This window comes from Hippopotamus amphibius, chromosome 4 (genome assembly GCF_030028045.1).
Source record: "Hippopotamus amphibius kiboko isolate mHipAmp2 chromosome 4, mHipAmp2.hap2, whole genome shotgun sequence".
Taxonomy (NCBI): domain Eukaryota; kingdom Metazoa; phylum Chordata; class Mammalia; order Artiodactyla; family Hippopotamidae; genus Hippopotamus; species Hippopotamus amphibius.
Genome location: NC_080189.1, coordinates 1,246,913 through 1,274,366, shown reverse-complemented (window position 1 = coordinate 1,274,366; position 27,454 = coordinate 1,246,913). Strand labels below are relative to the sequence as shown.

Here is a 27,454-nt window from a genome sequence, read left to right as displayed (position 1 = left end):
AGGGCCACCCGGGTCGCAGCAGGCATTGGGAAAAGGCTGAGTCATACTCCGTTGTGTGGATGGGCCCCGTGTGTTTCCCCACCGTCCACCGATGGACACTTGGGTTGCCTCCACCTCTGGGATAGTGTGAACAGTGCTGCCCGCACACGGTGTGCAAGTATCTCCCTGAGACCCTGCTTTCCACTCTCGTGTGTGTACACCCAGAAGTTAGAAGTGCTGGATCACACGGTAGTTCTATTTTTAGCTTCTTGCGGCACTAGAATGCTAGTTTCCCCCAGTGGCTGCTCAGCCATCCCAGTGGGTGTGAGGTCGGAACAGCAAGAAGGGGATTTTTGTCCCAGAGCTGGACAGCCAGACAGGGATCAAAGAAAAGTCATTTTTAAAAATCTTTTTATTAATCGAAGTATAGTTGATTGACAATGTTTCAGGTGTACAGCAAAGTACACCTGAGAGATTCAGTTATACATATATATGTGTATATATACTTTTTGAGATGCTTTTCCATTACGGGCTATTACAAGATATTGAGTGTAGTTCCCTGTGCTACACAGTAGGACCTTGTTGTTTATCCATTTTGTATACAGTGGTGTGTATATGTGAACCCCAAATTCCTAATTTATCCCCCCTTTCCCCTTTGATAACCATAAGTTCGTTTTCTAAATCTGTGAACGTTTCTGTTTTGCAAATAAGTTCCTGTGTGTCACGTTTTAGATTCCACATATGAGTGATATCATGTGACATGTGTCTTTGTCTGTCTGACTTCACCTAGGACGATCATCTCTAGGTCCAGGGAATTCCCTGGCAGTCCAGTAGCTAGGGCTTGCTGCCCTCACTGCCGAGGGTCTGGATTCCATCCCTGGTCAGGCAGCTACAATCCCACAAGCTGCAAGGTGCGGCCCCCAAAAGACCCCCCGAAACCAAAACCCTCTAGGTCCATCCACGTTGCTACAGACGGCATTATTTCACTTCCCTTTGTGGCTGAATGGTACTCCATCGTGTATAAGCTCTGCGGCGTCAGCCTTGCTATTAACAAGAACCTACAGAGAAGGGTGAGCATCGCTGGCCTTTGTCTCCGGGAGTGGGTGTGGTTCCTCTCTGTGGCTGTTCGCAGAGGTGCCGAGTGAAGCCTGCAGTGAGTGGAGGTCGTGTCCGGGGCAGCACGGAATCGCTCTGTGAAGCCATCACTTACCGTGAGCCCTACCTGATACCACCTGGTCTCCGTGCTGGGCAGCTGTTCTGAGCCGGACCCTGGGGAGTCCTGGCCCAGTGGTTCCTGCTTGGCAGGAGCTCCAGCTTCTCCATGAGGGCGGGGTGGGCGTTACCTGCCGCAGGGACGGACCATGGACGTGGGGTCCTGGGTTCGTGGGAGCTGGCCCACGTGCTCGGGTGGGACAGGGCTGTCCGTGAGGACGTCAGAGAAGGCGAGGCCGGGGAAGCAGCATCCTGGCTCCTCTCATGACCAGCAAGTGTGGCTTTCGGGGGCAAAGAGCCCTGAGTCAGCGCGAAGGGGCACAGCACCGGCACCAAGAGCGGGCCGGCCCACTTTCCAGGTCAGCAGACAAGGCACGCCTTCTCGTCTGAATCAGGAGCTACATCACCCCCGACCGCGGACATTTCCTGAGTGTGACGTGTGAGGACACAGGGCGCAGTGGCTACAGGGTCTGCTTATCCTCGACGTGAATCCATTGTCGCCGCAGAAGGTTCAGACAACCGGGTGGACGAACTGCCCCTGCTGTCTTCTGCTTCCCAGGGCCCACCTCCAGCAGTTTCCTACTCCCGTACGCCACGAGGTGGCCAGTGGTGTCACCTGTAAGGAGAGCGTGTTACTTAAGATGCTAGGTTCTTCTTTTTAATCTTTTAAAGAAAAAAATAAAAACTCAAACAGTATTTAAGTACGGAAACCCCAGCCCCAGCACCCGTCTCTCCAGAAGTCCGTGAATACTTGTTTTATAAATAGGCTCCTTACGTTCTGCTGAACAGTATCTGTGGACTCTTTCCTTGTTGTTTCTGGCAGATCTACCTCTTGAGTGTTTTATTTTTAAATTAGCTTTGAAAAAGTTTCAACAGGTAATACATTCACGTGGTTTTTAAAACTCTAAATAGAGAACGTACTCAGGGAAAAGTCTCGTTCTACCCCAGGCACCTGCCTCCGGGGTCTGCTCTCCACGCCCAGCACCCAGGCTGTGATTCTTGAGCCTCTTAGTGAACACAAACTGCTCTTATTCTTCCCTTTTTACACGAAAAGCAGCAACGCACACCTTCCCACAGTTTGCTTTTTTTTCCCAATTAGTGGCATGTCTTGATGTTAAAAGATAAAGTGATTTCTAAGAACATAAGTGTTGGTGGGACTGAATAATTCTGTAGTACAGTGAAAGTTTCTGTTCAGTGTGTTAGATTTACCAGAAATTAACCTGCTATTTCTAATACAAAATGTGGGCAATTTGTTTTGAAGGCAGGAAATCTAAAACATAAACCACTTATCTATGTAGGATTCTTTGAAGGTGATGAAGTCTGGGGTACCCCTTGAGGTTTTTTTTTTTAACTGAGGTATAATTGATTTACAATATTGTGTTAGTTTCAGGTGTACAGCAAGTGATTTGGTTATACATACATATCTTTATATTTCTATATTCTTTTAAAAAATTCCTTTCCATTACAAGATATTAAATATAGTTCCCTTATCTGTTTTATATACAGTAGTGTGTATCTGTTAATCCCATACTCCTAATTTATCCTCCCCCCCCCCTTCCCCTTTGGTAAGCATAAGTTTGTCTTCTATGAGTTTACTTCTGTTTTGTAAATAAGTTCGTTTGTACCATTTTTGAAGATTTCACGTGTAAGTGATATCATATGATGTTTGTCTTTGTCTGACTGACTTCACTTAGTAGGATAATCTCTGGGTTCAACCATGTTGCTACAAATGGAAAAATTTCATTCTTTTTGTGACTAATATTTCATTATATATGTATTTACCACATCCTCTTTATCCATCCGTCGATGGACATCTAGGTTGCTTCCGTGTCCTGGCTATTGTAAACAGTGTTGCTATGAACATAGAGGGGCATGTGTCTTTTTGAATTATTGTTTTGTCTGGGTATACGCCCAGGGGTGGGATTGCTGGATCATATGGTAACTCTATTTTTAGGTTTTTAAGGAACCTCAATACTGTTCTCCATAGTGGCTGAGCCAATTTACATTCCCACCAACAGTGTAGGGGGGTTCCCTTTTCTCCACACCCTCTCCAGTATTTATTATTTGTAGACTTTTTGATGATGGCCGTTCTGACTGGTGTGGAGATTTTTGGTTGACACACGTTCCTGTGGGGCTTTGAAGGCAGTGTTTTGAATAGAGAAGCATCTATTAAATATGTATATGAAATAGCCCATTTCTCATCCCACACCTTGTGCTTTCGTGATACCTTTTATCTGCGGATCTCGAAGAACGCATTTTATAAGTTCCACACACGTCCGAGGCACAGCAGCTGTCGTCATTCCCGTGGTCAAAGTCCCAGCGTCGTCAACACTGACCTATTACTGGCCGCCCGGGGACGCCGGACACAAAGTAAGTTCACTCACCACATCCTCGCGGTCCCAACGTAGAAGCGGCGGTGCTCCTTCCCGGCCTCGGTGCTGGCGCTCGGTTCCCTTCTGGCCCGCTCACCCAGAGACCCGTCATCCTGAGGCCTGGCCGTGCGACAGCTTTCAGAGCTAGCAAGTTCCTCCCTATTCCTTTATCTGTTGAGAGCGAGGACCTTCGCCATTGCTTGCCCTTCACGCGTGTTAAATACGCCCTGGAACCCCAAACCCCCCACGGTTGTCCCCAGTCCGCCTGTGTCCTCCTTGGTCCTCAGGCCGTGGGCCTGGGGATGCGAGTGGAGGTCGGGCCCTGGACAGGAGTCCCACGTCGGACCCCTCTGTCTCCTTCTCTACTTCCCGTCTGTTTTAAGGAAAGGTGTAAATCTCTCCTTTTCAAGGTGAGTTCCTCTCCCTTTACTCTGGGTTCCAAGCCTCCAGCTTCCTTGAGAATGACTTTAACCTTCACTTTCTCTTCATCTTCAATCCCTTTTCTGTGCACGGGCTCTTTGATTAGAAACACGCAGAGTGTCTTCGAGGTAACAACAAGATAAACACCAGCCCTCACTTGACCTTCCCTTTCTGGGAACCGTCTTTCTTCCCTTCTCTGTTGGGGACAAGCCTTTCTAACTGCTGCCTGGGTTCCCCACGAAGTACCCCTCTGTAATCCCGTCTCCTGCAGTTACTGCATCAAAGGCGGCCCACCCTTGAACCGTGAAAGTTTCTGCTCTCATCCTTTTTCTCTTACTTGATGTTAACCGAGCCTTCGTCGGAGATTCCTTCTTCTGTGAGTACAGCAGCACCATTTCCTAGGCCCTGCTGCCTGCTGTTCCCTTCGCTGCTCTTTCTCTTCCCACAGCAGCGAGGCTCTTAAACCTTGATTTGCAGGTTTGATAGGTCTTTGAAGTCCCAGGTAACCGGTGACACTGTCTGCTGGCTGCTTCAGGAGACCCCCATTGTCACCTTTCTCCCCACGGCCAGCTCTTCACTCTCTCTTCTCCACCCAAACTGGCTCTTCCTCCTGGTTACCACCACAGTGCGGAATCGAGTTCTCCTTTTCCCGTTCCTTCACCCACCACACCTGGTCAAGCACAGATGCTCAAATTTCTCTTCTATAACCTGGAAAGGTTTCCAAGGTTTCACAGTCACCGTTTCCTTTGATGTCCAGTGAAATAATTCAAGTCTCCCTCTAAAGTGGCTGCACGAAGTCCAGATCCCGTCCCCTCACCCAGCTCCTCTCTTAGGGTCCCCCAGCTGGGACCCGTCCAGTGGTCACCGCACACAGGCTCTGCCCCAAGGCCACCCTTCACACAGACAAAGGTAATACCAGACTGTAAAGGTTGATAAACATTCCTGAAGAACTGAGATGTCACAAAAGGAATGAAATCGCTCAGAGACAATGCTGTATTATTGGACATCAGCGAGCACTGTTTCTCAGGTCCCTGGGCCCCAGGCTGTGCCCTTCCTCTAAGGCTGCCCCTTCCAGCCGTCCTCCTGACTCAGGCCTCTACTCCTCCACCCTCAGTCCTCCCTTCCTGTCCAGCTTCCTCAGTTAAAACTGTCACAACTTTTGCAAAGATGCTCTTCTCCACAGTCTCTCACGCCATCACACAGTCCTTCGGTCTGCCTCTTTCCTCTAGACCTTGCTGATGGCCTTGCCTTTGCATGGCCAAAAAGGAGTTTTCCTCCAGAAATGAGAATCCTGTTGCCGTTCCTACAACGTGGAGCAGCTTTAATGTTAAAAACGGTCCTATTCATTCATTCGTTCACGTTCTTAGCTTCCCCCGGAAACGTTTCCTCTGGAATTCTCTCCATCCACGCAGGGCTTCACATATTAACTCCTACTTATCTTCCAGAACTCACTCAAGATTGGCCTCCTCTGAGAAGCTTTTCTTGATCTGTCCCTCCCCCCACAAGCTTTCTCATCCTGGTTGGGACGTGTCTCCTCTGGGCCTGGAGCCTGTGACCTTAGATCGTCACAGCCCTGGCCGCACAGCACTGGAATCTCTGGTTTGTGGACCCATCTTCCTCGCGGGGTGTGAAGGTCATTGAAGGAAAAAGTCCTGCCTTCCTTGACTTGTGCGTGGGGCACAGCGCTGGGCGAGTGTGCTTAGGTGTTCCACGTCTGCCCCCCGAAATGGATGAACGAAGACACATTCTCGCGTACCCCACAGCTGTGCTTCACCCTCTCACCACTCCACGCCACACGACTGTGGAGTTCTGGAGCACTCCTGGCCTCAACTTCATAAACGTGATTTTATCAGTTTTGAAAAGTAATAATACATAAAATTAAAATATTTTATATGTAACACAAAAGTCAAAGAATACTTAACATCAGAAAGAAGAAAGTGAGAAATACTCATAACTGAGTGTTCTTCCAGTTTTCTGTGTGTTTATGTTGAAGTAGCAGAATATGCCACCCGAGAATACGCCTCTTTCGCATAAGGATTACTTTGACCCTTTTTTCCCTTTGTTCTTATTTTTTGAGAAACTGCAGAAGCAGGAGAAACTGTGAGGACAGAGTAGAAGCTTACCCTTTTGTAGGGGACATTTGCATTTATAAGGGAAATCTCCATTGTAAATGTGTCTCCCCCTCTGCACCCGGAAGAAAAGGATGATTCCAAACCACGGAACAGCTTGTTTGTGGAGAAGGCAGCAGACTAAGAGCTGCCTAACAACCTTAACCCTCTTTTACTGTGCTTTTCCTGATATCCTTAACTGGCTCCCCTCTCCTCCCCGCCAACATCTTTCTCTTTATTTGAAGATGCTGTTTTAAGATGATGGCTTGGGGTACCTCCTGGAGTTTACTACATTTTCCTGATATCTGCCATGTATATCTGGGATATACATGTTAATAAACTTGTATTTGTTTTTCTCTTTTATCTGCCTTTTATCACAGGGGGGTCTTAACCAAGAACTCAAAAGCACAGAAGGAAAATTACACGTATGTGTTCATACACACACACACACAAGCACACCTTTACAAAAAATGGGAACACTATACTCACTATCTCAATAACGTGGCCTGGATGCATTTGAAGTTAGTAAGTGCATTATTACTTTTAGGGCCCGCAGAGTATTCCTGGTAAGGAGGGGCTGATTATCTGCAAAGTTGTGATCCATCACCTTGTATGTCCTTCTTTCATTCTGTTCCTGCACGTACTGCCTCAGGGCACATTTTCACACACGTTATTCTTCGCGATGGGCTTGGCCCGCTCCGCGCGCGGGCGGGCGAGCGGGGCTATGCCTACCAGTGTCCCCCTGCACGTGCACGCTCTGCTGGGAGACGTCCACGCTCGGACCGGTTTCTCGGCGAGGCCCCGACGCAGAGCGGCCGTGATTTACTGAGCGTCACTGCGCGCCAAGCGCACACGGCTGACCTTCCCCGCGGCCCACAGGAGGAGGCGAGGCGAGGCTCTCTCCCCGCGTCGCTCCCTCCCGCCCCCCGGGGGACAGCGCAGGGCCCCCCGCTCCCGTCCACGTCCCCGCGGCGCCGCCCCCCGGGCCCACGCCACGTGCGGAGCCGGCCTCGAAGCCGCAGGGTCCGCTCTGGCGCCCGCGGAGCCCCGGAGACGCTGAGCACTCCGCAGGGCGCCTCGCGGCTCCGCCGGGGCTCTCCTCACGCCGCGGCTCGGCGCACAGACGGGCGTTGCGCCGCGCCTTCCCTTGTGGACGTCCTGGAGCGGGAGCGAGGCGCCCGCGGCCGCCCGCGCCCGGGACCCCGCGCCCCCGCGGCTCCCTCTCAGGTGCGCTGCCGCCCGAGGCGCCGCCAGCCCGGGCAGAGGCGCAGCACCCGCCGGCAGGCCGGGCGGCGGGCCCAGGGCGCCGGCTCCGGGTCACCACGCGGCCCCGCGAGGCTCTGCGCCGCCCAGAGCGCGGCCCCTGCGCTCCAGCGGGGAGGCCCAGACTCGCGGCGCCCGCGTCCACGCCGGGGGGCGGCTCCGCCAGCCACACCTGGGGCCCCGGGGGCGCGCACGCCGCCGGCCCCGCGGCCCCCGCGCCGGCGACAGGGCCTCCACTGCGCACGCGCGCCGCCCGCCGCGGCCCGGGCCGCGCGGAACCTTCGGGAAGGCTGGGGCGGGGCGCATGCGCGACGTCAGGGCCGGGCGGAAGTGTCGTCCCCGCGCCGCCGCCGCCGCGTGACGCACTTCCTGTTTGTTGCTGGAGAAAGGAGAGAAAGGAAAGCGCGAGGACCGCCGCCGCCGTCGTCCGCGTCGCCGCACCGGAGCCGAGGAGCCCCGGCCGTCGCCCCGCCGCGCCTTTCGCCGCCGGCCCCCGCGTGCTCGGTGAGCGCTGCTCGCGGGCGGGGGCGGGCCCGGCGGCCCCGCTGACCCGGGCCCTGGTCGCGTGTGGGGCCGGGGGCCGAGGTGAGGCCGGGGGCCGGGCTCCCCCCGCGTCCTGGGGGCCCCGCGCCGGCGGTTGGGAGGCCCAGGGAGGGCCGGGCCGCGAGGGGGTAGGCCCGTGAGGCCCGCGGGGGCGCGCGCCCGGAGCTGCCCGCCGGCCGACGCGAGACGCCCGGCGCCCGGCTGGCGGGAGAACCCGTCTGCGGCGCCGCTCCCAGTACCGGAGCTTCTGCTGGGAGGGGGCCGTGCGGGCGGAGGGCTCTCGGGGCGCGGAGAGGCCTCCCCAGCCCCGAGGGCGCTGCCGGCGGGCGGGCCCTCGGCGGCTGTTCTGCGGGTGTGGGCTGGCGGTAGGCTTCCCGGCTAGAGCGGGGCGCGGCGGGCCCGGGGGGCCGCGGGAGGAGGGCAGGCGCGCTCTCTCCGCGTGTGCGCCCGCCTGCGGCCGGTTCGGGCTTCTCTGCTGCTCGCGCGGCGCCGCGCGCCAGCCGGTGCTCGTGGGCTTCTGGGCGCCCTGCCTGGCGGCCCCTGCCCTGCCCTTGCCCGGGGAGCCGCCTCCGCGCTCGTGCGTTCGGCGCTTTTCGCTCCCGGGGGCGTGCGGGGTTGGCGGACGCGGCGGAGACGGGCGCTGAGCGCGCGCCCTGGAGGGGGGCCTGGGGGCCTGGGGGCCCGGGTCTCGTGCGGGGCGCGCTTGCGGAGAAAACAGGCTCGGCCCAGCAGCGGGGTGCGGCGCGGCGGCCCTGACGGGGAGAGGGAGGGAACGCGGGGCGGGGACGCGGGTGGTCGGGGTTCGCGCGGGCAGGCGTGCGGCGGCGCCGCGCGGGACGGGGACGGTGGCGCGTGGCTGTGTGTTCAGCATTCTCTTCGGAATGTCGGCGTCTCCAGCTCGCGTCCTTGACTTGAAGGGGGGTTTGGGAGGCCCTTCTGGCCGCGGGGCAGGCTTCCCTGGGGGCTGGGCGTCGCGGAGCGTGTGAGTAACGCTCTGAATTCTCAGCCCAGGGTAGGGGGTCGTGGGGTGGCGCCCGCAACGCAGCGAGGGGCGTGCGGCGGCTTTGCTCTCCGAGCGGGCGCCTTCCCTGCGGAGGTCTTAGGACCCAGGTAGAACCACCTGCCCTCGTGTCGACTCTTCTGCACGGTTCCGAGCAAAGGTAAGCGGCCTCCTCACCAGCAGCGACCTTGTTAGCAAACTCGCATACCGGGCCTGGGGTGGCACCGTCTCTGCATCTCGAGGTCCTCAGGAGGGCGCGGTTCGGCTTCTCGGCGTCGCGGCGCGCTCAGCAGCGGGTCGCCTCGTGCCTCCCGCCGGCGGCCGGCGCGTGGCTGCGCCTTCAGGGTCCGCGGCTACCGTGGCTCATGCCGGGGGTCTGTGGGTGAGGGCTGACGGAATGGAATCAGTTTTTTGATATTTTAACGGAAGTTTTAGAAAACCTTTTTTTCTCTTCTTGCATTTTCACTTCCTTGGAAATGATCTTGAACTTGGGACGCTGTCCTGGGTTAAAAGTCTAGTTCGCTTAAAGCTTGTGCAGGACGCCACCCAGTGGCGGGAGCGGGTGCACGGCGGGCCTGGGAGCGAGTCAGGACGCCGTCCGCGTCGAGACCTAAGAAGCCGCTGCCGTTTCTCTTTGGGGAATAGAATTTGAGAGCGGTTCAGACTTGAAAAAAGCGAGGTAAGTGAAGAAAAGCGAAGTTGGTGAAGGAGAGAATACTGCGTAGGACAGCTTTTTTTTTAAAATAAACCTATTATTTATTAGCTGTGTTGGGTGTTCATTGCTGCGCACGGCTTTCTCTAGTTGCGGAGAGCGGGCCGGGGGGGCGGCTACCCTTCGATGCGGTGCGCAGGCTCCTCATTGCCGCGGCTTCTCTGGCTGCAGAGCACGGGCTCTAGGCGCGCGGGCCTCAGTAGCTGTGGCTCGTGCGCGCTAGAGCGCAGGCTCAGTAGTTGTGGCGCGCAGACTCAGTAGCCCCGCCACATGTGGGATCCTCCGGAACCAGGGCTCGAACTCGTGTCCCCTGCATCGGCAGGCGGATTCTTAACCACCGCGCCACCAGGGAAGCCCTAGAAGGACAATCTTAAAGCCTAGTTGGAGAAAATGGCTTACTGGATGTGTCAGCTGGAAAAAACTTGATGCTTTTATTACAGATTGTAAGGGAACTTTATATATTTAGGGAGACATACAAACGGCTGTTGACTCCTTTTGTTTTAGCATCCTACTTGAGAAAGAAGTGCATTTTGGAGAGTGCTCTACTGAGCGCGCGCCTGTGCATTCTTTGATCAGAGAATAAAACTTTTGCTTCTAAACTGAAAAAAGTGAATTTTAAAAATACTTGATTTTTAAGGTGGGAGAATTTTCTGGAGAAACAGTGGAAGTAGCTAAATTGATAAAGGTCGCAGTAAAGCAGAGAAGGTCCTGCCTAATTTGTATTCCTCGTCTTATTTCAGAAGGTTTACCTCTGTCAGGCATAGCTTGGTTTTCTCTTCCAGCTGTTGCCCTGTATAGAATTTGTAAGGACTTTCTGACCATCGTAAATAAAAAGCAGCCACCATTGCATATGGCTGTGAGGCAGCAGAACTCTGTATGTCAAAATACCTTAGGTAATTTGGGTTTCTTAAGCTCGGTTGCAAGAATCAGCTTTTCTTGACATGATTTCCTTAAGCAGCATGTGATTTTGTGCCCTTTGAAATTTTCATCCTAACTTTTACCAAGACAGGTGCTCAGAGTTTGCCTTGTGTGTGTGATTGCGCACTGGGGCCCTCCTGTGAGATCCTCGGGGCAGGCCTGGAATTTTGTGTTCCTTTGTGGCTATAGCGTTGTCCTGGACCCACAGTGCTCAGAAAATATTGGTTGAATTGCATCCTTTTCCCTGGTTTGTCTGTGCCCTCATTACCCTTCTGTGGTTAATAATGGAATCCAGAGTTCAAGCAAGTTGGAGAAAAATACAGATAGCATACAAATTCAGGTCACAAGGACCAGGGCTGAGTACTTGCCATGTGTTTCTTTATCTTAATGAAAGGAAATTACATGCCTGCAAGAGTCGAATAGGTGATGATTGCCAGTTGAAAGAATGTTCTGAGATTTAGAGTTAGAGGTATAACTTCCCTTGGTTGTTACAGGAATACTTTAAGGCGTGAGTAAGAACGAAATATGTTTAAGTAGGTGAACTGTGATAAGGAGTGAAAGTTCACATCTCTGTTTCCCGCCACGTCTGCGCGTGCTGGGAATTCATGTAGGAGACTTGTCCACATTTATTGTTTATTTCTTTTTAAACTTGCCTGCTTTCATTCCATTAAGCAAATAGTATTGCACAAAATCAGTTTTATGTCACAACATGAATTCAACATTTAAACAAGATGCTTTAAAATTTTTTCTTTTCTGAGTTAGAAGTAATGAGTGTTTTGATTTGCTGGTGTTTTAAGCTAAAGACAGGGAGCGTCTTCCATGGACAAATTGGATTATGTAAAACAAGGTATGACAAGTAGCAGTCTGTGGGGTGGATGGTAAAAGCTTTCTGGAAGGAGGAAGTTGTTTTCCACTTTCAGCTCCATTTTCAGCATGGAGTTTCTTGGATTAGAAAGGAATGAAGGAGCATCTTTATTGCAAGCAGAGCAAGGTTCCTTAGATGTTAGATGGAGAGATATTTGAGAACAGTCTCTTGGGTGGAAAGATGGTTAGTTTATTTTGTTACTTTTATTTTTTTTGGCTGCACCGCACAGCATGCGGGATCCTAGTTCCCCAGCCAGAGATTGAACCCATGCCCTCTGCAGCGGATGCACAGAGCCCTAACCACTGGACCAGCAGGGAAGTCCCAAGATGGTTACTTTAGCCCAGTTACACAGCTTGTTTGTGTGGATGGGCAAAATTTGGGACAGAGTAGTCTCAGGCCTCAATACGTAGGTGTCTGTGTCCCACCCCCAGCTTGAGTCAGGTGACTCAGGGTAACCTTGTCAGGCGAGAAGGCTGGTTTGTAACAGTCATTTTGGCGCTTACATTCTGTGAGTGTTAGGAACGTGGGGCGTGTGTGATGAGTGGAAATTCTCCTTTAGAAACTCATTAAAGCCAAGATGTAACTTAAAGGGACCAGTTACGCTGTTCAAAGCACTGGGCTTTTTGGAGCAGACTCCTCATGGAGCACCTCGCACTCTCGGTGCAGGTGTGTGTCTGCCACTGGAGCTGCTGTGTGACTGTCTTCTGTGAATTTAGGAGGAGGGACAGTAAAAGCGTCTGCGGAGTCGGCCATTTAACTTAAACTTTATGCATCCATCCTGACGCCCTCCTTAACTGTTGAGATGAGCAAGGCCGAGGAGAGAGAAGGGCCTGCTCTTGGAGAGGTTACGGCTGCCATCTCAAGTGTGTCTCAGGGCTGTGGTGTGTGTGTCTGTGAGAGCGTTTCCAGGTGAACGCGCTTTAACTACCAGACTGACACAGGTTCCCCCAGTCTCCAAAAGAGAGCATCCTAGGAAGCCTCTCCTGAGCTGAGATGGCATGAAGTGAAGAAGTTACCTGAGAATGCGTCCTGCTCACAGACGCACAAAATAAATAGAGAAAAAGCACAGATGCTTACACACTTGACAGCTGCGGTGGCTGGATGCTGAGATGCTGAGTGTAGTTCCGGGGAGGGAAGGAGATGGGTGGGGCCCCCTCGCTGCTGGGATGGGCGCTGCCTCTATTGCTTCCTTTTTTCTAAGTGAAAATCCTCTTAGGAACTCTTGTGGTTGGCAAAAACAGGTACTAACGTGGGTCTTTTTTAAAGGTGAAGTGTTGTATAGAGAACTGTGGAAAAGCAGGGGATACCTAGATTAGCAAATCCGTCACGGAGTAAAAGATGGCAACGACCGGGTGTTAACACTTAACGACCACCTCTTCATCGTTGTGAAGAAAACTATTTAGGATCTCTCCTTCCAGTGTTCCTTGAGATATTAGGTAATTATGGTGTGAAACCCTGGTGCTTGGTATGTACATACAAGTGTTCCTAGTTTCGTCATTTATAATTTTATTTTTGGTTTTTTTAAAATTTTTTTTATTTTTTTTTTTAGGGATCTTCCTGGAGCAGGGATCGAACCCGTGTCCCCTGCATTGGCAGGCGGATTCTTAACCACTGCACCACCTAGGAAGCCCTATTTTTGGTTTTGATGTATATAGTAGTTCAGGTACAGGCAGACCTTGTTTTATAGTGCTTTGCTTTGTTGTGCTTCTGAGATGCTACTTTTCTTACATGTTGAAGATTTGTGGCAACCCTGTGTCGATGAAGTCTGTTGGCCCCATTTTTCCAGCAACATTTGCTCACTGTGTTTCTGTCACATTTTGGGAATTCTCACAGAATTTCAGATTTTTTCATTACTATGTTATGGTGATCTGTGAGCAGTGATCTCTGATGTTACTATTGTAATTGCTTTTGGGCCCTACAACCCTGCCCATCTAAGCTAGCCTGTGCTGTGACTACTTCACCGACCTGCCATCTCTCTCCCTCTCCTCAGGCCTCCCTGTTCCCTGAGACACAACAGTGTTGGAATTAGGCCAGTTAATAACTCTACAGTGGGCTCTGTTCAAGGAAGACACACGTCTCTCACTTTAAATCAAAAGCTAGAAATGGTGAAGCTTAGTGAGGAAGGCTTGTGGAAAGCTGACAGGCTGAAACCTAGGCCTCTTGTGCCAAACAGCCAAGTTGTGAGTGCAGAGAAAAAGTTCTTGAAGGAGATTAAAAGTGCTCCTCCAGGAGGGAGGGAATACGGGGATATGTGTATAAAAACAGATGATTGAACCTGGTGTACCCCCAAAAAATAAAAAAAATTAAAAAAAAAAAGAAAAGGTGCTACTCCAGGACTTTCCTGGTGGCGCAGTGGTGGGACGCGGGTTCGATCCCTGCTCCAGGATGATCCTACGTGCCGCGGAGCAGCTAAGCCCGTGAGCCACAACTATTGAGCCCGTGTTCCACAACAGGAGAAGCCACTGCAGTGAAAAGCCTGCGCACCGCAATGTGGAGTAGCCCCTGCTCGCTGCAACTGGAGGAAGCCCATGCGCAGCAATGAAGACCCAATGCAGCCAATAAATGAATAAATAAATTTATAAAAAGGAAAGTGCTACTCCAGTGAACACACGAATGGTAAAGCAAAATAGCCTTATTGCTGTTGTGGAGGAAGTTTGAGTGGTCTGAACAGATGGTCACACCGGCCACAACACTGCCTTAAGCCAAAGCCTCATCCAGGCACGGCCCCAACTCTCTTCGATTCTGTGAAGGCTGAGGCAGGTGAGGAAGCTGCAGAAGAAACGTTTGAGGCCAGCAGAGGTTGGTTCGTGAAGTTTTTAGGGAAAGAAGCCGTCTCAGTAACATACAAGTGCAAGGTGAGCAGCACATGCTGCTGTAGAAGCTCAGCAGGTTCTCCAGAAGGTCCAGCCAAGACCGTGAGTGAAGGCGGCTGCGCTAAATGACAGATTTTCAGTATGGACAGAAGAGCCTCTGTGGGAAGATGCCAACGAGGACTTTCCTTCTAGAGAGAAGCCGATGCCTGGCTTCAGAGGACTCGTTGGGGGCTCCTGCGGCGGGGGACTGCAGGTTGAAGCCAGTGCTCATTTACCGTTCTGAAAACCCCAGGGCCTTTGGGATTCTGCTAAATCCACTCTGTCTGTGCTCTGCAGATGGGACAGCAGAGCCTGGATGACAGATAGCACGTCTGTTGACAATGTGGTTTACTGGATATTTTACACCCACTGTTGTGATTCACTGCTCAGATTAAAAGTTTCCTTTCAAAAAATTGTTGTTCCTTGACAGTGACTCAGGAGCTGCGATGGAGATATGCAGTGAGATTCATCTTGTTTTTATGCTGGCTAACACAGCATCCATGCTGCAGCCCCGTGGATCAAGGAGTAATTTTGATTTTCCAGCCTTGTTATTTAAGAAATACATTTTGTGAAGGCAATAGCCACCGTAGATGATGATTCCTCTCATGATCTGGGCAAAGTCAATTGAAAACCCTCTGGAAAGGTCTCACCTTAGATGCCATTAAGAATTCGTGATTTGTGGAAAGAGGTAAAAATACTGACATTAACGGGAGTTTGGGAGAAGTTGGTTCTAGCCCTCATGGGTGACTTTGAGGGGGTTCAAGACGTAAGTGGAGGAACTAACGGCAGATGTGGTGGAAGTAGCAGGAGAACTAGAATTAGAAGTGGAGCCTGAAGATGTGACTGAACTGCTGTAACCTCATGAGAAAACTTGAATGGATGAGGCGTTGCTTATGTAAGAATGGGCAAAGAGAATGGTTTCTTAAATTGTTGACCTGACAGCAGAATTTAGAATATGACATAAACTTAGTTGAAAAAGCAGTGGTAGAATTTGAGAGGACTAAGTTTATGTTTGAAAGAAGTTATACTCTGGTTAGAAGGCTACCAAACAGCACTGCATGCTGCAGGGACTCCCTTGTGAAAGGGAAAGTCAGTTGGTGCAGCAAACTTCATTGCTTTATTTTAAGAAATTGCCGCAGCCCTGCAGCCACCACCTTGGCCAATCAGCAGCCATCAGCATCAAGACAGGACCCTCCCCCAGCAGAAGGGTGCTGAGGGGTGATGGTGGTTCACATTTCTCAGCAGTAAAGGTTGTTTAAAAGTTAAGGGGTGTACATTGTTATTTTGGAAATAATGCTAGTGCTCACTTAACAGGCAACAGTATAATGTAACCGCTTATAGCCACTGGGAAGCCAGGAAGATGTGTGTGACTCACTTTATTGGCTTTATTGTGGCCTGGAACCGAACCCACAATGTCTCCGGTGCCTCTCTATAACTTTATTAAATACGTGCACGTCTTCAGGAGACGTGCACTTTTTACTGAAGTGGTACGTGCGCGAGTGTATGTACCACAGTACTTACATGTGAGGTGCTTCCTGAGACTCTTAGCATCGAAGGTGATTAAATTTATTGGAGGAGGCAGTTATTTTTGGTTAACGGGTATTAGGCTAGTTAGTGGCTTTACTAAAGAGGCAGAGTTAAAAATTTTTTTACTTATTTGGCCTATTTTGTTGGAAATTGCATAGATTAACAAACTAGTTGTCCTAAGAAACATTTTTTTTCTTAATTGAAAATCTAAAGCATTGGTTTCCTTTTTTATTTTTTAAGTGTACAATTTGATGTTTTTTTCTTATTAGTAATGTGTATATTTAAGATTTTTTTTTATTATTTATACGTTTATTTTTAGTTGCATTGGGTCCTTGTTGGCTGTGCACGGGCTTTCTCTAGTTGTGGAGAGCAGGGGCTACTCTTCATTGTGGTGCGTGGGTTTCTCATAGCGGTGGCTTCTTGTCGTGGAGCACAGGCTCTAGGCCCTTGGGCTTCAGTAGTTGCACATGTGGGCTTACTTGTGGCTTGTGGGCTCTAGAGAGCAGGCTCAGTAGTTGTGGCGCATGGGCTTAGTTGCTCTGCTGCATGTGGGATCTTCCTGGCCCAGGGCTTGAACCTGTGTCCTCTGCATTGGCAGGCGGATTCTTAACCACTAAAGCATTGGTTTTCTGCAGCTTCCTTAGCATGCAGTAGATGGTGTCAGTGGGAAGTTAAGAACTTTGGTAATTGTTGTTAGAAGAGAGCATCTTCCCACGCCTCACCCAGATTCCCTTTAAGTCTGAGTCATTTCTGTCAGGATCAGCGCTGTCTGAGAACTGTTGTTCCCCACTGGTGCTTTCCGGGGTGGGTGCCAGTAGCCACAGTGGGTGCTGGGCGCTGGAAGTGGGGCTCGTGCGCCTGCGGGGCTGAGGTTTCCACTGCTCTTGAGTGTAAGCGGCTGCATTAGGCTCGTGAATCGGGCAGTGCAGTTTCAGAAGGTGTTTGCCAGCTGCAGTTCCCACCTGCCTGAAGCCCTTGTTGACAGCATGTTTTTAAAAAGTTTTCGTATCTGTGTTTTTGTGCGGTGTCCTGTCACAGAAACCATGCCTTGTTTTCAGCGTCCTCTGGCGGGGGAGATGCGCTGACCCCTGGGTGAGGGGGTGGAAGCACCCTGCTCCCTCCGTCCAGGGGGCAGTTGAGAAGGGAAGGGGGTGGAGTGGGTCTCAGTCCCCGTGAGGGCCTGCGTTTTCTGGTATTTCCTGTCCCCTTTAGTGCCAGCTGAACATGGAGATGACAGGGGCGTAGGTCAAGAGTCTGTCTCCAGACTGTGCTCTCCTGTGGGCACTGGAGATGTTCGGGGAGTCCTGGGTGGGGACCAGAGGCTGGGTTCTCGCTCATGCTCCAGGCTTAGTTTTCTTTGGGGAGGAGGACAGTTGGCCAGCCTGAGGGGTTAGGTGAAGGCCACTTAAAATATTTAGAAATATTGAATTTTGTAGAGAAGTTCCTTATACAGGTATGTACGTGGCTTTCTGGTTTTGTTATTTTTTTTGCTGTGTGGCTTTTGGGATCCCTGACCAGGGATTGAGCCTTGGCCATGGCAGTGAAAGCACGGAGTCCTAACCACTGGACAGCCAGGGAAATCTCATAAGTGGCTTTTTATTTTGTGTAAAACTCCGGGGTTAGTCAAAATTAATTTGAATGCAATTAACCTTTCATGGATTTTGTCAAAATTTTAATTGTTTCTTTTATGCCTGATCACTCTGAAGCAGCGCAAGAAGTGAATTAACTTGTGGCTGACACTGTAGGGTGGTGGTTATGGGATCAATACTTAAGCCAACTTTTCAGGTTTCTGAGGAGGTGTCTGGGGTCTTCAGTACCTTGTTTGGTTCTCTATTTCTAGACCTTGGGGTGTTTTCACTTTATGGTCTCTGTGGAGCACGTTTTAATTTGAGTTTGTATTGAAACTTGTTAATCTTATTGGCACTGGTTAAAAACTAGAAAGATAGGGTTGGTATGAAGAGCGTCCCGGCATCAAGCACTGGAGCCACAGCACGGCCTGAGGGCACAGGCTGCTCCTGACCTCTCCCCAGCACTCCACGCAGGCTGGCTTTTCTTTTTCTTTCCTCCCTCCCTTCCCCTCTTTCTTTCCCTCCCTCCCTCCCTTCCTTTCTATGAATTTACTTATTTACTTATTTATAGGCTACATTGGGTCTTTGTTGCTGCACGTGGGCTTTCTCTAGTTGGGGCAAGCAGGAGCTACTCTTCACTGCAGTGCATGGGCTTCTCATTGCGGTGGCTTCTCTTGTTGGAGAGCACGGGGTCGAGGGGCACAGGCTCAGTAGCTGTGGCGTGTGGGCTTAGTTGCTCTGCAGCATGTGGGATCTTCCCGGACCAGGGATCGAACCTGTGACCCCGGCACTGGCAGGCGGATTCTTTTCTTTTTTAAGTGTTTATTTGTTTATTTACTTGGTTGTAAGGGGTCTTAGTTGCAGCTGGCGGGCCCCCTTAGTTGCGCCTTGAGGCCTCCTCAGTTGTGGCATGCAAACTCTTAGTTGCGGCATGCATGTGGGATCTAGTTCCCTGACCATAGATCAAAACCCAGGCCCCCTGCACTGGGGGTTCAGAGTCCTAACCACTGTGCTATCAGGGAAGTCCCAAGAAAAATGGCGCAGTGGTTAAAAATCTGCCTGCCAATGCAAGCGGTAGGGGGATTCTTAACCACTGAGCCACCAAGGAAGTCCCCTGTTCATACCTTCTTTTTTTTTAAATATTTATTTATTTTGTTGGCTGTGTTGGGTCCTCATTGCTGCACACGGGCTTTCTCTGGTTGCGGAAAGCGAGGGCTACTCTTCGTTGTGGTGTGCGGGCTTCTCATTGCGATGGCCTCTTGTTGCAGAGCATGAGCTCTAGGCTTGTGGGCTTTAGTAGTTGTAGCACATGGGCTCAGTAGTTGTGGCTCACGGGCTCTAGAGCGCAGGCCCAATAGTTGTGGCGCGTGGGCTTAGTTGTTCCATGGCATGTGGGATCTTCCTGGGGCAGGGATTGAACCCATGTCCCCTGCATTGGCAGGCAGATTCTTACCCACTGCGTCATCTAGGAAGTCCCGTACTTTCTTAGTTGTATATGCCTAATTTGTTTGCATGTCAGTCTTCTCCTAAACTTAGTGACTCGGTCCCAAAAGTATCATGCTTGTTTTACATATTAAATTTATATAGTTAAATTCACTCAGAATTGCATCACTGTTTTTACTGAGAGTGAATGTGTTGATGGTGTAATTGGTATCCAAAAGGTTTTGATCAGTTGGGACAATGGGCCGAGATATCCAAGGTGGAGTTTATAGGGCAAGACCTTCACTTACCTGAAGAGCTACAGTTGCACAGAGTGAGTAATAGGAAGCAGGACAATGACTGCAGGCTTAGAGAGACCATGGCTTAGCCGAGTGTGTGTCGATCATCAGGTTCTGGTGTTTGCTAGGAGGGTTGACACGACACTGACAGTTGAGTTGAGAAGGGAAACGCAGTAACGGTAGTCTTACCTTCTGTTGGTGACGATTGGAGTGTGTCCTCACTGTCAGTGGTGGGTTCTGGGTACCAAGCAGTTGCAGCTTAGGAGCTTGCTCGCGGCAGGGACCATCCTAGTGTTCTCAGGAGTAACTGCAAAGAAATGTAAGGCTGTATTAACGTAGAGAGTGAAAACTGCACGAAGATAAAGCCCTTGAATGTTTGAGGACAATAATGTGGAAGAGAAATTCAAATGCCTTGTGTAACTTGAACAAGGACCGAGAGGGACAGTTCCCTGGAGGCCCTGCTGTTCAGCAAGAGGAATCCGGTAATTGTCTGGAACTAAGGGCTGCTCCACTAGTTAGTGGTTTTTGTAGTGAGGAGGCTTTATGGGGCAGTTAGGACTCGGTTTCTTAAAAGGTCCCTTTTGTTTAACAAGAATGTGCTGATGGGCTGGACCAAGTCTGTGCTTTGAGAATCACTCCATTGGGGTTTCAAGATAACAGTGTTGACGAGTTCTAGCGTGTCTTCTGCGTTTGTCTGCTGGAATCCTTCTATAAAAAGAATATTGGCTCATCAGCTATTTGGTTTCACATGTAGTTTGCACAGGAAAGGCAGTGTAATAAACAAAAGAGACCTTTTAAGAAAGGTCCGCCTTAAATGTGCGGTGCTGTGTGTCACTTATATCAATAAAACTGGAAGGAAAAAATGCACCGCAGCCGTTGTTTTTAATGCTCAGATCTGTGCTGGTCTGTGGGGGCTTCATCAGTTTTGTTCTGATGTCATTTTGACATGGTTGTACTTTTTTCTCTTTTTGACGTATTTTTTAACTGTGTTCTTTGAAACCATTGTCTAGTTAACAGAAAAGTTGTAAAGAGTACAGGAGTTTTCCTGTGTGCCTCTTACCCAGCTTTCCTTAATACAGCATATGTAACCGCGGTGCGTGTATCTGAACTAAGAAATTATGTTGGCACGGTACTTCTAACTACAGACTATTCACATCCCACCAGTTCCCCCCTCCCCCAACATTCTTTTCCTGCCCGACACCAGTCCAGGAGGCCAGATGGCACTTAGTTATCATTTATTCTTAGTCACTTCCAAGCTGGCACAGTTCCTTAGTCTCTCCTTGTTTTTTTTCACCAGGCCTGTACTTTATGCTCGCATCTTTATTTTCTTGATTGACAGCATGTCCTAGGCTCATCTTGTGGCTCTCCTGTCCCAGACCTAGCATTAGCTAGTGCAGTAAAGTGTCATTCCATGAGCCCCCAGTGGAGCTGACAGTGTCCTTTAGAGCTGGTTTTGTCTGGTGCTGACAGCATGTAGTATCTGTTGTGATAGCATCTGCATATTTATAGCTCATCTTGGCTGTGAGACGAGAGGCTCCCACAGTATTTCAGCGTAGGCTCTCTGGTGCCACTGAAGATAGGACGAGTGGAGGGTGTGAGATATCTTGCAGGTAAACCAGGCAGAAACCGAGGGTTAGTTTGTTGTGTGTGTGTGGGGGGGGGAGGGGGGTAGCAGTGTCCGCGATGGTAACGGTTTCCAGTGGAGCAGCTTGGGGTGGAATTAGCAGGGAAAGGCCCGGGGTGGGGGTGGGGAGGTTGAGGGTTAAACTTGGTCATGTTCTATTTGGGATGTTTCATCAGATGTCCAAGTGGCTGCGTCAGGTAGCCATCTGTCTGTTTGTGTCTGAATGCCAAAGTGAGGCCTACGATTGGAGCTAACATTAGGGACTCATTGCTACATCAACGGTATTGACATAATGGAGCAGAGGAAGACACAGGAGTAGGGTGAGAAGAGGGCTTTGGGCCCCTGGCGTTCCCTCCGTTTATTCACACAGCTGATGGAGGGGAACAGGCGGGCAAGTGGGAGGTAAACCAGGAGACTCCGTGACTAGAGAGCCCACATGTGCTTAGGGCGTTGGCAAGTCAAACAGTGTGAGCCCTGAACATGCGTGTTGGATGTTAGTGGGGGAAGCTTTTCCTCTTGACCTTAGATCAGAGGACGCTGCAAGCGGCGGCTGGCTGGGAGCTGGACGGGACTGTCGTGAAGGCGGTGTTGTGTCCGGAGCCGGCTGCAGAGCGGGCGTCCGATGGGCCTCACGCAGGCCGTTTGTCTGCATTTCCTCCTTGGGGCAGGCTCAGTTCAGGCAGGAAGAAGATCGCCGACATCCCAGTGTGGCTTGCGTCCGAGGTGCTGTTAATTGACGATGCCTGTGCGCTCCCTGAGCCCCAGTGACGGTCCCGTAGGGTGGATATGTCTTCCCGGGTGGTTAAGTGGTCACGGCATTCAGCACTTGGCAGGCGCGGCCCATCTTGTCACGTATGCACGGGTGGCCTCGAGGATCTTACTCCTCCCACCATTGCCTGCATGCACCCTGGCACGTTATTGCAAATACAGCACACACCTATTGGACTCAGGGGAACATGAGCTTTGAGCTGGTAGCAGAGATGGTAAAGCATTGGCATCTGACACAGCGGTCACCTCTGGTCACGTGGCTCAGGCAGTGGCTCAGCTGCTAGGAGAGGGCAGCTTCACCCTGAGACTTCTCCCCTTGTCCCGCTGGTGGCGGCGGTCTGCGAGGGCTTCCCCAAATGTTTTGGGTTTTTTGTTTTTTTTTTTTTTTTTGATGTGGAGCGTTTTTAAAGTCTTTATTGAATTTGTTACAGTATTGTTTCTGTGTTATGTGTTGGGTTTTTTTGGCCGGGAGGCTGCTGGACCAGGAATTGAACCTGCACCCCCTGCATTGGAAGGCAGTCTTTTTTTTTTTTTTTTAAAAACATCCCAAATCAGTGGATTTTTTTAAAGAACTTTTATTGAGATACAATTGACATACAATAAACTGCGTATATTTAAAGTGTACAGTGTGTTTTTTTTTCTTATTAGTAATGTATGTATGCCAATCCCAATCTCCCAGTTCATCTCCCCCCCCCCCCCCCCACTTGGTGTCCGTATGTTTGTTCTCTACATCTGCGTCTCTCTTTCTTGGAAGGCAAAGTCTTAACCACTGGGCTGCCAGGGGATGTCCTCTCCCTGCATGTTTTGTCCCTGTTGGGCGCTAGATGCCCCCGTGCAGCGGCAACCGCATGGAGCTGGAACGTGAAAGTAACCACAGGGAGTTAACTGTTAGCCCTTCAGAGGGAGGAGTGCCAGGCGATGTGGAGGCCTCGCTGCTGTCTGGCTGCTCTTGCCGGGGGCCCGGGTTTTAGCTCTGGAAGGTGAGAGGTTGCTGTGTTCCCACTGCCGTCTCTTCTGGGCAGCAGTTTCCAGGCTACACTTGCTGGTCTCACTGGCCAGCCAGTATGCTTCGAGTTTTGTGACGACCAGGGAGGAAAACTTACAACTGGGGGCTCATTGCTGTAACTGATTGCATTTGAAACAAATTCCCCAAGAGTTTATATCAAACATACCCAAACGCATTTCACCAAAAACTACACATTGAACAACCGTGTAACCAAAAGTACATTCTCCAGTTAGTATTTTTTAATTAATTAATTAATTATATTTATTTGGCTGTATCAGGTCTTAGTTGGGGCACAAAGGGTCTTCACGGCACGTGGGATCTTTCCCTGGGGCGTGTGGGCTGTTTGTTGTGGCGCTCGGGGTTCTCTCCAGTTGTGGTGTGTGGGTTCAGTAGTTGTGGCATGTGGGCTTAGTTGCTCTGCGGCATGTGGGATCTTAGTTCCCTGACCAGGGATCAAACCCACGTCCTCTGCATTGGAAGGCAGATTCTAAACCACTGGACCACCAGGGGAGCCCCTCCAGTTAGTATTTTGTCATCTCTGTGACATATCTATCTCAGTTAATTGAATTTTAACATTAAATTGGATGAATTAACAAGAAAATAGTAACCATATAGTTTTTTTCCCCTCTAATTTGTAATTTTAAAAAAATTCTGGAATTATTTTTTAAAAGGTACACATTTTTCTGTTCTAAAAAATGGCAAATCTTGTAGTCAGATTTTCTGAGTTCTTAACCTTCTAACATCTAGAACTTGTATTAATGGATTTGTGGTTCTAAATTTCAGTTTGGTCAGTTGGTGAAATTGGTATGTAGATCATGTACATTTAAGTATATCTTACTATCTTTATGGTTTCTTTGACCCAAGGGCTTTCTTAAAAAACGTTTTGTTTGCACCGCTATTTGTGGGTTGCGGTAGTGCATTCTCTTTTTATTCCATTGTTTTTGTAAGTATTTTGAAACTTGGGTATTTAAGTGTGCTCGACCTTATAGGGTTGCTTGGTGTTTCCTGATTGTGAGCTCCAGGCCATACTTTGTGTCCCATGACATCGTCTTGAATGTGCTCAAATCTTACAGGTTAACTTTCTTTCTGCTTAATGATGTGATTGTGGGTGTGTCTTTTTAAAAATATTTTTATTGATAAATCTCAACATAACTTATTTTTCACATGACAGGAAATGCACCCTATTTTAAGTGGACACGGTGGTATTAGGTTCACACCATTGTGTTTGTCACTGCCGTCATCTCCAGAACATTTTTATCCTGCCACTTTGAAACTCTAAACCCACTAAACAGGGGGTAACTCCCCACTCCCCCAGCGCCCAGGCCCTGGCATCGGAACATTTCCTGTTTACTTTGTAATGCTGGTCCTGATTTTGGGAGTTTTGAGGCCATGTTAGTTTCAGAATCCCGAAGCCTCGGTTCCTGCATGTCCCTGTGTTCCAGACCTTCCTTCTTCTGAGTCATGTTGCTGTCCACAGGCTTTCTTAGTGTTTGCCTTGTGCATCTGTCCTGCCCCAGGAGTTTGAATTTTTTTCTGTCTTTCGAAAGAGTGCACAGTTGATCCTTGAACAACGCGGGGCTTAGGGGTGCTGACCCCCCGCAGTTGAAAATCTGCAATATGACTGACTGCCTCAGAAGTTAACTGATAGCCTAGTGTTGACCAGAAGCCTTACCGATAACATAAAATTGATTAACACGTGTTTTGTATATGTATTATATTGCTGTACTCATAATAAACTAGAGAAAATTATGAGATTGCATTTACTATATTTTGTTTATTGATACCATAAGTTTACATCATGTTCACAAGATGAACTGTCTGTCAGTATCTACATCAGTGTTGTCTTATAGATGTTGTACGTGTGACTAACACAAGACAATGAAAATGAAAAGATGATATGAAAAAGAAATTCATGTTTGCCTACAGGTTCACACATTGATGAAAGCAGAGCAGTGTGGTTGCTTCAGGGTAGCCTAGCATCTACACTGATGACTGAATCTTTATAAGGGTTTTATGACATAGGGTATTACACTCATTTATAATACAGTATTGGATACATTGTTACATTTTTTAAAAAGCCACTTACCTGTGCTGGTAAGCTGATACCAGAGCCAGAGACATACTGTATGGTTATATAATTCTTTGAAAGCAGAGTTATAGAACAGAAAACTAAAATTTACTAATTTTATATTAAATATCATTCATCTTAATACTGTGTAAGAACGGACTCTTTTGCATTTGTGACATACTTTTTTTTTTTTTCCAGCAAAGGTTGGCACTTTAATAAACTCATTAAAAGTTTGACACAATAATAAACCCATTACATGTTAACATAAATTATATATATTTTGATGAAAAATAACTTTCAAAAAAATTATTGACGAGGGCATTGTTTCACATTTTTGCAAGTCTAATGCATACCTAACTTTTTCTTAATTTTTTCAATATTTCTAGGCTCCATGGTTCTTCTGTGCATATTTTTTGGATTGTTGCAAATCTCCAAAAAGTTTACTGATGTGTTTATTGAAAAAATCCACACACAAATGGACCTGTGCAACTCAAACCCATGTTATTCAAAAGTCACTTATAGTTTTCTTAAAAATTCAATTTTAATGAAATTAATGTGTACAATACGCACCTTAAACTTACACAGGGTTATAATGTCAGTTGTATCTGGAAAAACAAATTCAATTTTAGGATGTCTTTGATCTCGATTTTGTTACTGCTTTAGTAAAGTATTTGAATTGAGTTAGTTTGTAAAACACTTCAAATTTAAACACTTCGAATTATGCCCGCTATATGAGTTTTGTTAAACTGAAAAAAAAAAAATTTAAAGTCCTGTTTTGTGCGTCATGAAAGGGTGCCTGTGCACTCCTCTCTTTCAGTGATAAGGTTACATTTTATTTTTAAAAGTTTATTTTAAAAAATTGAGATGTAATTGATTTGGGACACGGTGCTTTGAATCATTTATATATTGCAGTATGTTTGCCACCTGAGTTAGCTAAGATTTCTTTCATTATGAAATTACTTTTCTTCAATATTTATCTATTTGGCTGTCCCGAGATCTTCGTTGCCGCATGCTAGGTCTTCCTTGTGGCATGCGGGATCTTTAGTTGTGGCATGTAGGCTCTTAGTTGCGGCGTGCGCGATCTAGTTCTCTGACCAGGGATTGAACCCGGGCGCCCTGCATTGGGAGGATGGAGTCTTAGCCACTGGACCACAGGGGAAGTCCTGGAATTATCATTTTTTTTGCGGTGAGGACATTTAAGATCTGGTGTCTTAGATCTTAATACAAGACATGAATATATGACACAGTTTTGTTGGCGGTAAGCACTGCGCTGGGCGTTAGAGCTCCATAACACATTCAGAAATCTCCACACCGGTCAGACGCGCACAGCCTGGATCGTAGAAATACTTCTCCAGCATAGCTTTCTCTGCCCCCATCCTGGGGTGGTGCTCGGTGATGTGGAGAGCTTGGAGCATTGCGGGTTTGTGAAGGTAATGGGGTTCCATTCTGCAGTTCCTTGGCTTAAGGCTGCGGTTCTCAGGGGTGCCCCCTTTCCTCTTTGCAGTTTGGTGGGACGTCTTCCTCGTCTCCCTTTCCTGCAGCGACAGCCTCTTGAGCAGCCTCCGTCATTTGGTGGAGCTTCCTGTGCCCCCAACCGCCCCCCCACCATTCTTGGGTAATTAATTCTCTGTTTCTGGCTCTTGAGCCGCTGCTTTCCTGGGTACTCAGCTGGCTCTTCACATGTGTGTGTTGGGCTTTTATCTAACGTTTCTAGGGATTTTGAGGTGGTAGGAGGGGTTTCTGTTTTTGATTCTCCTGTGATATCTTTGAGTTACTGTTTGCATGAAGTCCTTGGACTGGTGAGGAGGGGTTTCCTCTGCGGTTCTCCCTGACCCTTGCCTGTGGGGCCCTCCGAATATTCCACGAGGGCACCTACCTGCTGAGTCACCATGCAGCAGCTTTTTGTTTTAAACCAAGAGTCAAGGGGGGTGAAGGGGAAACTGAGACGAAGTGAGAGAGTAGCACAGACATATATATACTACCACCTGTAAAATAGTCATTGGGAAGTTGTTGTATAACAAAGGGAGTCCAACTCGAGGATGGAAGATGCCTTAGAGGACTGGGGCGGGAAGGGTGGGGGGGACTCGAGGGCGGGGGGAGTCAAGGAAGGGAGGGAATACGGGGATATGTGTATAAAAACAGATGATTGAACCTGGTGTACCCCCCAAAAAATAAAAAATAAACCAAGAGTCGATCCCCAGTGTTGAAAAGTAGAAACGTAATACAGCTGTGCGTCCTGTTTTGAGACATGGAGTATTTCCCAGCTGCGACATTATCTGACCTCAGCACGATGGCCTCAGGGAGGTGGGGATCCCTTGTGTCTGCTTACAGTCAGAACATTTCTTTTGAAAATCTGATTCTGGAGTTGGGGGAAGGCTGCTGAAAGCCTAGCTTCAGTTTTGAGCACAGTTGCTTGACAGAAGAACTCCCTTTACTGGGTGAAGGTATTTTGTACTCTTGTGTGGAATAGGCCTGTTTGATGTAAATTCTTGGTCATTGGCTTCATGAGGTGATTGAGGCAGTCAGATGTGAAGAGGTAGGTCCATCAGCCTGCATGCTTGAGCAGGGAGCAGGCGTGTGGGCCGTGTGTGGTTTGCGGGGCCCAAGCCCTGTGGAGGTGGTGGGATCATCATCCTGCGCCATGAGGTCCCGGGCGGAGGAGCTGCCGGTGTACCCTGAAGGCCGCTCGTGGGGGCCCGCCCCCCGGGACTGCCAGCAGAGTGACGGACGTGTGTGTCTTCATGTCAGCCCGGACGGGCGCTGCAGGCTGGAGGGGCGGGTACAGGAACAGCCCTGAGTCAGAGCGGGGGGCCGTGGCGGGACATTGGCTGGTCCCTAGTGCGGGCTGCCTGGTCGGGAAGGTGTCTGCAGTTCCCAGGTGGCGTCCCCAGGGCAGGGACAGCATGTTCGTCCGGTGGCCACAGGCTCGCC

The 27,454-nt window shown here is 49.5% G+C and overlaps 2 protein-coding genes across 7 annotated transcripts in view; one reads left to right on the top strand and one right to left on the bottom strand.

Moving 5' to 3' along the window:
* Window positions 1-1,780: 1,780 nt before the first annotated feature.
* On the bottom strand, window positions 1,781-27,428 carry LOC130851151 (collagen alpha-1(I) chain-like). Its single transcript, XM_057731045.1, has 4 exons — window positions 27,198-27,428; window positions 9,106-9,235; window positions 6,699-8,995; window positions 1,781-1,807 (listed from the first exon to the last, which is right to left on the bottom strand). The coding sequence occupies exons 1-3, from the start codon at window positions 27,426-27,428 to the stop codon at window positions 6,924-6,926; spliced, it is 2,433 nt and encodes an 810-aa protein (XP_057587028.1). The 3' UTR covers window positions 1,781-1,807; window positions 6,699-6,923.
* DNAJB6 (DnaJ heat shock protein family (Hsp40) member B6) overlaps window positions 7,758-27,454 on the top strand; it is a 58,524-nt gene continuing 38,827 nt past the window's right edge. The window contains exons 1-2 of one of the 6 annotated variants that reach the window (XM_057731009.1): window positions 7,767-7,858; window positions 26,028-26,138. The gene's annotated coding sequence lies outside the window, so the exon portion shown is untranslated. Of the gene's footprint in view, window positions 7,859-8,911; window positions 9,058-9,128; window positions 9,577-14,674; window positions 14,933-26,027; window positions 26,139-27,454 lie in introns of those variants that run through there. The other 5 variants (XM_057731010.1, XM_057731008.1, XM_057731013.1 and 2 more) reach the window with 5 other exon arrangements.